This window comes from Terrapene carolina, unplaced genomic scaffold, assembly GCF_002925995.2.
Source record: "Terrapene carolina triunguis isolate 2854851 unplaced genomic scaffold, T_m_triunguis-2.0 Scaffold236, whole genome shotgun sequence".
Taxonomy (NCBI): Eukaryota; Metazoa; Chordata; order Testudines; family Emydidae; genus Terrapene; species Terrapene triunguis.
In genome coordinates this window covers 9,479,433-9,488,979 of record NW_020664587.1, presented here as the reverse complement: position 1 = coordinate 9,488,979, position 9,547 = coordinate 9,479,433, and the positions used below count along the sequence as shown (strand labels likewise).

General features: G+C 60.9%; 1 protein-coding gene across 1 annotated transcript in view; it reads right to left on the bottom strand.

Moving 5' to 3' along the window:
* Window positions 1–330: 330 nt before the first annotated feature.
* The window catches only part of ZNF683 (zinc finger protein 683), a 10,938-nt gene continuing 1,721 nt past the window's right edge, over window positions 331–9,547 (bottom strand). The window contains exons 2-6 of the mRNA XM_024203616.1: window positions 7,512–7,631; window positions 4,783–5,035; window positions 2,706–3,718; window positions 1,328–1,456; window positions 331–858 (exon numbers count right to left, since the gene is read on the bottom strand). Of these exons, the coding sequence (XP_024059384.1) occupies window positions 331–858; window positions 1,328–1,456; window positions 2,706–3,718; window positions 4,783–5,035; window positions 7,512–7,631 (2,043 nt within the window). The remainder of the gene's footprint in view (window positions 859–1,327; window positions 1,457–2,705; window positions 3,719–4,782; window positions 5,036–7,511; window positions 7,632–9,547) is intronic.

The following is a 9,547-nucleotide window of genomic DNA, read 5'->3' as shown; positions in this document are numbered from 1 at the left end:
CTGAGACTGGGGAGGCCAGTGCAAGAAACAAAGCCCCCTCCCAGCACTGCCTGCAGAGCAGGAGGCGATACCCACAGCTCCCTGGCACCCGCTTCACCCTCCGGATACGTCCATGGCCTCTATCAAAATCCCAGGCTGCTGTACCCCAGCCCAGGCCCTGGCACCCAGGGCTGGTCCGTGGGACCCAGAGGGGAAGATACAGAGCCCATAGGAGGCTGTAAGGGCTTAGTCTGTTGCCTAGCCCTGGCCCAGAGGAAGCCAGGGGACCACAGCTAGCCAAAGCCAACCAGTGGGCGTGGGGTCCAGTCCAGTCCCAGCAGAGCGAGCGGCTCAGGCCGGCTGCAATGGGAAGTCTTCCTGCTTGACAGAGACACTGTAGTGGGGCAGGGGCAGGAGCGGCAGCTGTTTGTGGAGGCCAGGCAAGCAGGGGCCCTTGTCCCTGGGGAGCTGCCCACGGCTGCCTGTCTCCAGCTCCCTCAGGATGAGATTCTCCAGGAGCCCAGGAGCCCGGGCGGGGTCGGCCCCTTCCCCCTCCAGGCGCTCGGCGTCCAGACTGAAGTCGAAGTGGTCGATCATGGCGTTGAAGTGGCCGAGCTGGGCGGGGGGGCCGGCGGCGCCTGGGGCCAGCGGGCAGTAGCCGCGGCGGTGCAGCGCCAGGCTGAAGGGGTGGATGTAGGTCTTGGGGCAGCTGGGGCAGCGGTGTGGGCGCTTGCGCTCGTGCAGCCGCTTGTGCAGCTTGAGGTGGACGTACTGGGTGAAGCGGCAGCGGCAGAGGCGGCACTGGTACGGCCGCTCGCCCGAGTGCAGCCGCAGGTGGGTCTTGAGGTTGCTGGTGCTGCTGAAGCGCTTGTGGCAGACCTGCGGAGGGGCGGACGGACTCGTGTCAGACCCACAGCTGGCTGCCTGCCAGCCACCACAGCCCCCGGGCTCAGCCCCCGGCCTGTCCCCCAGGCACGGGCCTGCTGCGAGGATCAGCTTTGCTGGGGGCGACTCCAGCCCAGGCAATGGAGCTGGGCTCACTCAGCCCAGGGCAGAACTTGGTCCTGTGCCTTGGGCTCCGTGTCCAGCTGAGTCCTCGTCCCCCCGACAACCATTATCCACCCTCCCACTGCCCAGCAACCGAGGCCCCGCTGGGTCTCTGCCCACCACGCTGATGCCATTGCCCCTCCTTCGATACCACTCCATCAGGCTGCCCCAATGGACAGTGCCCCGCGCTCTCAGACCTCGGAGTCAACCGCCCCCACGCCGTCACGGGCTCCGATGGGCCCGGGGGCCCCTTTCCCAGCACCGGGGCCTTTAGCAGGAGGAAGGAGGGAGCGTCACCTACCAGGCATTCATGAGGCTTCTCGCCCGTATGCACCAGGTGGTGCTTCTGCAGGTGAGCCAGCTGCGTGAAGCACTTCTTGCAGATGTGGCACTGGAAGGGTCTCTCGCCGCTGTGCACCCTCAGATGGACCTGCAGGGGGCACAGGGGGCGGGGCAGGGGTGGGGAGGGAGAGAAAGAAAGAAAGGTGGGAAAGTGCAGGAGTAAGCACATGGGAGGAGCTCAGGGGGTTGAGAAAAGCGAGGGATTGAAGGAGAGAAGCGAGAGACATTTCCATTAGGCGATGGAGCCTCTTGCTCGAGAGGCGACTGTCCCTCTGAGTTGGGCTCTCCTCATCTGGGGGATGGATGAGCAGGGATAATGGGTGCGCCTGCCTGTCCCTTGCTGACCAGGAGGGGGGGCCCTTTCCTGGGCTGGCTCTTCCCTCCTGCCTGGAACTTTTGGGGCAAGGCGGGGAACATCCTGGCTTCCCCCATCCGGGTTGTGCTGTGCTAATGAGAGAGAGAGCCTGGGGAAATTCTCCTGCAATGTGATCCAGGGGTCAGATCCCGGACAGGGGACCTGCCCCGAGCTGCTGAGATAACACAGAGGCAGGGCAAAGACACCTGAGGGGACTCTAGTGACGTCCTCCCAGACCCCACCCCTATTCATCATGGGCATCCTGATCAGCTTGAGACTGAAGCCCACCCACGAAGCACGATCCCAGGTAGCCCAGTGTCCGGCTATTAACAATGGAACATCTTCAGCCGTAATGATTTGTGACTGGGAGATCTAGGAGGCGGGTGAGATGTGACTCTAAAGCAGTGGGTCTCAAACTTTGGTACTGGTGACCCCTTTCACACAGCAAGCCTCTGAGTGCCACCCCCCTTATACATTAAAAACACTTTTTAATATATTAAACACCATTATAAATGCTGGAGGCAAAGCAGGGTTTGGGGTGGAGGCTGACAGCTCGCGACCCCCCATGTAATAACCTTGTGACTCCCTGAGGGGTCCCAACCCTCAGTTTGAGAACCCCTGCTCTAAAGGCTGCTGAGAGGGTTGGAGACTAACTGATTAAGGAGGAAGCACAGGAGGGTATTTACCAAATGAGGAGGTACTTTTCCTCCATAGTGCGCAAAGCAGAGGTGAGTCAGTATCATTATACCCATTTGACAGATGGGGAAACTGAGGCACAGAGCAGGAACATGACCGGCCCAAGGTCGCGCAGCAGGTAGAGTCAGGAGTACAACCCGGGTCTCCACACTCTCAGCCTAGTGCCCTAGCCACTAGACCATGCTACCTCTGAAGAGGCTAGCAGGAGCATACTGATGTGGGTCGGGAGGGGCGAGGCTGCTGACGGAGGAGGGTGGAAGAGTGGCCCGAGGTGGCCCTTTGGTACCTTGAGGTTGGAGAGCTGCCCAAAGCTCTTGGCGCAGATGTTGCACTCGTATTTGATCTTGCCGTTCTGCTTCTTCAGAGGGTAGGGCACGGGCGTGGTGCCCAAGCGGCCGGCCGGCGGGCAGCACTTTGATGTGCTGAGATTGATGGCCTCCAGTGGCTGGGCAAGCAGGGAGGTAGGTTTCTGTTGCTGAACTTCAGAGGTATATGAGGTGCCCCTGGCAGGGGACGAATACTGCTTTGGTCCATAGTCCAAGCCTGGAAAGGAGAAAGCGCCACTTTGGAGGGAGATTAAAACATCCTGTGGCTTCCGGAGCTCGTGGGCTTCCTGTTTTCCATGAGGCAAGACAGTTGCGTAGAGGCCTGGGGATGGAGATGTCCCGCCTCCCCGGGCACGGGCGTATACCTGCGGCTCCTGCGAAGGCAACCCCAAGGGAGGGACTTCCCCCACCCTGCTCATGGGCGGCGCTGGCAGGAAGGGCGCGGCGTGTGGGGGCAGCGCAAACCGGGGGTAGTGGGCAGGGATGGGGCTGCAGGCATAAAGATATGGCTGGGGCAGGTGGCCCATTGGCAAATACAGAGGGGAGGAAGGGTAGAGGCTGCTGAGGCAGCGCTGCAGCTCCTTGCACAGCGAGGTAGTTGGGCCGTACGGGCAGCAGTTGAGGACTGGCTGGTTCCTGGGGCTCGCGGCTCTTTGGCATGGAGGGCTGGACTTCTCAGGTGCCCCTTCCTTGCCAGGGGCATTGGGGAAAGGGCTAAACCCCAGGGGCCACTGCTTGACTTCCTGGGGAAGCTGCCCACGCAACGCCACACGTCGGCATCCTGATGGGCTCGGTGGCAGGCCCCTGTCCAGCGCTTCCAGGTCAACGCTCTCATCTTCATCGCCCTCTTCCTCCTCCTTTTTCTTTGTGAGCTTAGCTGTGAGGTTTGGGTTGGCGGCCGAGCCCCCCTGTGGTGGCTGAGGCCCCGGTGTGGTGGGGGCTTCTGCGGTGGATTTCCGGATACCATCGTGCTCTGGAGAGAAAGAAGCAAGCACACATGTTACCACACATGTCTGGGTACTGGCTTTGCCAGGAAGTGTCATTGGCAGGGGAATCCCACCCCCACCCCTTCCATCCAGGCACTGTGAGTGACTATTGATTTACCTGGCTGTTTATTCATATCCTATCCAAGGCTCCCATCCCAGGCTCCAAGCACCTGAGACACTTTAAATGCAGACAAGTCCCCAGGGCCCTGTAGCTGGGCCTGCCGTATAGACAGAACCCATGTCCTGTCCTGAGGCGGTTGGGTCCATCTGGTGGAAATCCCACCATCGTCAATGGTGATCTCCCAAGACCTCGGGTTGTGGGTGAGATTTCCACCCTTGTGGGACCAGCTGCACCCCCCGCGTCTTTCACCAGCGCTAAATGCACTTTTCGGGACAGCTCCTCAGCTGGCCTGGAGCGAGGCCGATGACTAGAGATGGACAGAGATTACTAGAGATGGACAGGTCAGTTTGGGTGAAATAAGGATTGAACTGGCCCAGACTCAGGCTGAACCCTGATTGGAAGATCAACATTGGTTCAGGAAGGTTGTCCGTTTCCTTGGAAGCAGCTGTGGGGAGAGGAAAGCCGGGCTGGGAGCCTGCACCCTTCAACCTTGCCTGCTCCCCTGTCACTCCATCACCTGCCCCTACTCCTCCCCCCCTTGCAGGAAACTCACCTGTACTTGATGTCCCTCCCCTATTTCACTGGGGATCAGCTGGCACCTGGAGCTCACCTCCACACCCACCCACAATCAAGGTTCAGGGCTGGGCTGGGGATGGGCCAGCCAGCCTGTGATCAGTTGAGCTCCAGAGCAGAGTATCCGCTATCCATGGGCGTGGCTTAACTGGCAGGAGTTCTGTGCGAACCCAGACACGTGCAGGATGGCAGACACACGTGCACGACCCCACACGCTACCCCCTCCTTCGGGGCACAGCCCCCTGGCATGACTCCCCCTGCCCCCCATTACAGCCAGACTCTTTCTGGGGCTGCAGTACATCTCAGATACGGAGGCACACCAGCCAGCCCAAGACCCCGCCCCCAGACACTCCTCACCGAGCTCCTCGGCCAGCTCCCTCGGCAGCGGGCACTGCAAGCGCTCAGCAAACTCGTAATTGTACCACACCAGGAGCTCGGCACCCGTCACGATGGGCTTCAGGGTGTAGAAGTAAATCTCCAAGCCGTTCTGGCAGGCCACCAGGTTCTGGGCCGGGGCGTCAGGGGTGGGGTTGACGTAGCGCATCCAGTTACTGCGGCAGGGGTCCCGGGCGTCGATGAAATGGTGAAGCTCGCCCCCCGGGGTGTAAATCTGTAGGAGGCAGAAGGGAAGAGACAGTCCGGTTAGCCACAGAGCTGGGGGCGCTTAGCGAAAGGAGCATCCCCTGCCGGTGCATCTGTCAGGAGGTTTATGCTGCCTCCGGGGCCTCCTGGGTCGTGCCCACTAGGTTTGTCACTGATGGTGATGGGCACATGGTCACCCAGTTTTGTTATCCCTTTTTAACAGACGCGGGATGCTGAGGTAGAGAGGAGGGAAGTCACTTGCCCTGTGTTGGGTCCACATGGAACAGAACCCAGGAGTCCTGGCTCCTAGCTGCAAGTTCAGTCCACTGGAGCGAGCTCTCTCCCAGAGGCAGGAATAGAACCCAGGAGTCCTGACTGTCCCCAGCCAGGAGTTCCATCCACCGGAACACAGCTGCTCCTTTCGCCAACCGCTCGCTGCCGGGGGTCAGCCCCAGAGGACGCTCCGCAAAAACGGGTCCCGCTCCAAAAGGTTGTAAGAACCAATGTTCTGAGCACCTCGGCTGTGGAGCGTCTGCGCCGTGACCAGCTGCTGAGAGTGATGAGGTCCCAAGTACATGCGACACCTACAGCCCATCTGTGATCTCTTGCTCTCCCTGTGGGGCTCTCATGAGTCACTCCCAGAGAACCGGGCACAGGAGGAGCTTTATCCCAGCCCCTGCTGACATCACCCCACGCGGGGAGAGTTTTGGTTTCAAACTCAGCAGCCTCGACCTTCACCTCTGTGGCTTTTCTGGCACCAGACTCGGTTCTGCCTCCCGGCAGGAGGGACTGGGCAGGGCCCCAGAAAGGGCTGGTCTGTTCCCCTTGTCGCTCCAGGAGGCAAACAGCTGAGAGCCGCCTGGTGCTTTGAAGGGCAGGAAGAGCTGACAAAGGCCAGAGGGCTAAGTACTGGCTGGCTCGCAGCCATGGGATTATTTCCTTTTAAGAAACAAGAAAAACGAACCAAAGCAAAAAAACCCACAACACTCCCCAGCAAGCACTGGGGCATGCTGACGCCCACCCGAAATTCCCAGCACAGAGGGGAATGCAGAAAGGGGCTTTTGCTTGCAGTCTGACCAGCAAAAGTTCCCCTCCTCTGGGCATGGGGTGGGGAGGGGTTACTCTGTGTAAATAACCTAGGGCAGGGTTGTCTAATGGTGAGAGCACAGGACAGGGAGCGGGGGGGGCTCCTTTCCTGAGTTCTGTTGCTGTGCCTCCCAGAGTTGCATCACTTTCCTGCCCCGTGCCTCAGTTTCCTCATCTGTAAAGGAGGGGTAGCCATACTGATCCACCTTGCACAGGGGATTGAGAGACTTAATTCTCTGATGTATGTAAAGTGCTTTGAAGGAAGATGCAATAAAAGAGAAATGATCACTCAGAGTACGTCGGTATTGCGGGCACAGGGCGTGACCACAGCTTGGGCAGACGTTCCTGAGCTAGCTTTAACGTCAGGCACTGGAGCAGTGAAGCCGTGGCAGCATGCACTTCAGCACAGGCTGGCCCTGCAAGCAATGACCCGGGGTTTGTACTGCCGCTGAAGCACATCCAGCCGCGGCTTCATGGCTCCGGAACCAGAGGTAGCTAGATTCAAGCTAGCTCGGGTGTGGTGGCTGGAGCTGCAGACACATCCTTAACCAGCAGCCCCAGGATGGACTCCAGACCCTGGCCAGGTGAGGGGCTCTGGTCAGGACACATGATGGCACCCAGATGTGACGCATTCTCCCATTAGGACTCTGTCCTCAGCCACACTGTCTGCCCAACAGCATGCTGGGGCATCGATACAACACCCGCTCGAGGAGACACTGCTTCCGGCAATGCTGTAGAGCGTTCCCTGGCCTCTTCCCTGGCAGCCATGAGATCCCAGCCACCCAAGCTCTATATGGCTACATGAGTGGAAGACAGTGCCCCCAAAGGTCCAGCTATGGCGCTGGGGGACCAGACTGGGGATGGAGGCAGAGTGCTCTGGAGATAGCAAAACCTTCCCGCAAGGAGGTTCCCTGATTCGAGTGTCTTCCAAAGACTGCGCCAGAGGCAGGCCCACGCTGTGCCCGGCTCTGGAAAGATGCCAGTGATTCTCTCTCCCAGGCACTGGCCCCCATGTTGAGCCAGCCTGCCCCCAGAGAACCTGGCAGGTGACTGGCGGAGGCATGGAGTCCCGGGTCAATAGGGCAGGTTGGGGCCAGTGGAGCTGAGCAGGGCTCGGGAGGAGCGGAGGGCCTGGCAGAAGCCGGCTGTCTCATAGTGCTGGTGACCCAAGCCTTCTAGGGAAGGTGCTGCTTGTCTCCGCCCCGGGCACCCTTGGTAGCTGACTGTTAGAGCCAGGAGACTTCCACCCCCGCAGGAAGCCACCCGCTCTGGCTGGCTGCCAGGAGCAGAGACATGTCTGGGAGGAAGGCTGCGCAGATAGCCCTGAGCAGTGGGTGAAAGCTCTCGGAGGGGCCGGCCTTGGGGCTGGGAAGAACACACCGACTCCATCACCCTCCTAGGAGGGAGCCGTTACTCACTCTCCAGAAGTGCTTCCTGTCGGCGTTCTTTGGCACATTCTCTTTGGTGTAGACCTCCCCGACCAGCGGCCCAAAGCGCGTGCCCGACGGGATGTACTCTCGGCTCAGCACCGCCACCACCTGCAGGGCACCAGCATGCAGTCAGCACCGGCCAGCCCTCCTCCCATGCCTGGGAACGGGCTCCAGGGAACATCCCAGCAGCCTCCTTGGATCCTGAATCTTTACAGCACTCCTGACACACACATATACCCCCAAACTACCCACCCACCCACAGCCATCCCCCTTCCCCCGTGCCATACACTCCGTGCACCCTCCCACAACTGCAGCACAGCTACGGCCCAAGGCCACCTGCCACCTCCCCGCTCCCCTGGGGCAGGTCTCGCCGGCACCTCCAGTGCAACCCAGCTGGGGAGACCCGATTTTGGTGGCGGTGCAAACAGGTGATGGACAGCACGGTCCTGGGATCAGTCTGGTGTTAATTAGCCCAGGCCCCTGACACGCTAATCCCTAAACGGGATTAGGCAGACGCTTCATTGGGGGGGATCAGCCCAGATGAGCTGCGTTAGACTGTGAATGAAAGTTCTTCCGATTCCCATCAGAGTGTCAGGAACTGGCTCCTGCTGCCCCTTCCTGGGGCCGGAGCCTCCCAAAGAACCCCGGAGTTCCCCCAAAACACTCCAGCTTTGCTACACCCAGAGACACCTTCAGTCCTGCCACGACGGGAGACGGCTGCACACGGGGCAGCGTGTCTCTTCCGGCAGGCCCAGAGACGGGCCTGGGCTGGACCAAGCCGGGTCTGGCCTCCCCCGGGCCCAAAGGCTGGTGACATGCAGGGCTGGATGCAAACTCTGCCTGTGCGACGGGGCGAGGAGGAATTCCAGCTGCCAGCAGGCCCACACTGCGATGGGATCTGGCCGCTCGCGCCTGTGGCTGGCTCATCGCACGAACGCACCCTTCTCTGCCTCCTCCCGCTGGGCGAGGGCAGGCGCTCGTGGCCTCAGCATCGGCTGCTGGCAAACGCAGCATCCGTGCAAGCGGAGCCTGCAAAGGCAGCGGGCGTGGGGAAAGCTGCCCCTCCAGCCTAGCAAACGGGCAGCGCGGGAGTCGAACCCCCTCCCTTTGCCGCACCCTCCCTCTGGCTCATTCCCGACCGGCGCCCCGCTCCTCAGCCCTGTTCCCTTCGCCCTTGGGTGCACAGAGCGGGGGGATTTCCTCCACGCTCGAGGGAGATTGTACAGGAGGGAAGTTTGTCTTCTGCTCTGCTTCCCCATCCCCCATCTCTCCCCTTCCTCCTCCTCCTCCTGATCCAGCAGCGCTCTGCCCCCCCCCGCCGCCCCAGCACATGAGAGCCGGGAAGAGGAGCAGGCATATGTGTTAATCAGAGTGCTCCCCTGGTGGGTTCCCAGCTGCAGGTCCATGGAGCAGGCAGCAGGGCTGGGGGGAGGGGAGGAGTGGGGGCAGGCTCAGGGGTGGGGGACCAGCAGGGGTCTGGCTAATATCTCTCCCCCGCTTGTCACCATGGCTCATTGCCCCTTCTTTCCCTCCCCACCCCTCAGCTCCCTCCTCCTCCCCCACCAGCCACGTGCTCTCTGCACAATGGGACCCAAGCTTGGTCAGTGACCTCCTTTTAGCCTGGGAACCAGCCGCGCCCACAGCCCATGTGGGCTCTGCTCATCTGCACAGGGTGAGCATGGCTGCCAGGAGGGAGGGGCACCTGCCCAGGCAGGGGGGAGGGTCCCGGAAGAAGCTGATGGGGGACCTGCCCCGGTTCACTTCATGGTAATTTTTCCCTTGACTTGGTTGGGCTGCGTGAGGCTCCCATCGGCTTGGCTTGGCATGCCCAGGGCTATCACCAGGTGGCAGAGGAACTCCGGCCCAGGGGAGTCTCCCACTGGAACCTATCCCAGCCGGGCAGATCAATGCACCTCCTGCCCCAACTGCGTCAGCAAGTCTGGTGTAATACACCGGGGCCTTTCTCCCGTGGGAAATGCAGGAAAACCCCAGCCTTTCCTTGCTCGGATCCCAGGGCAGGCCTG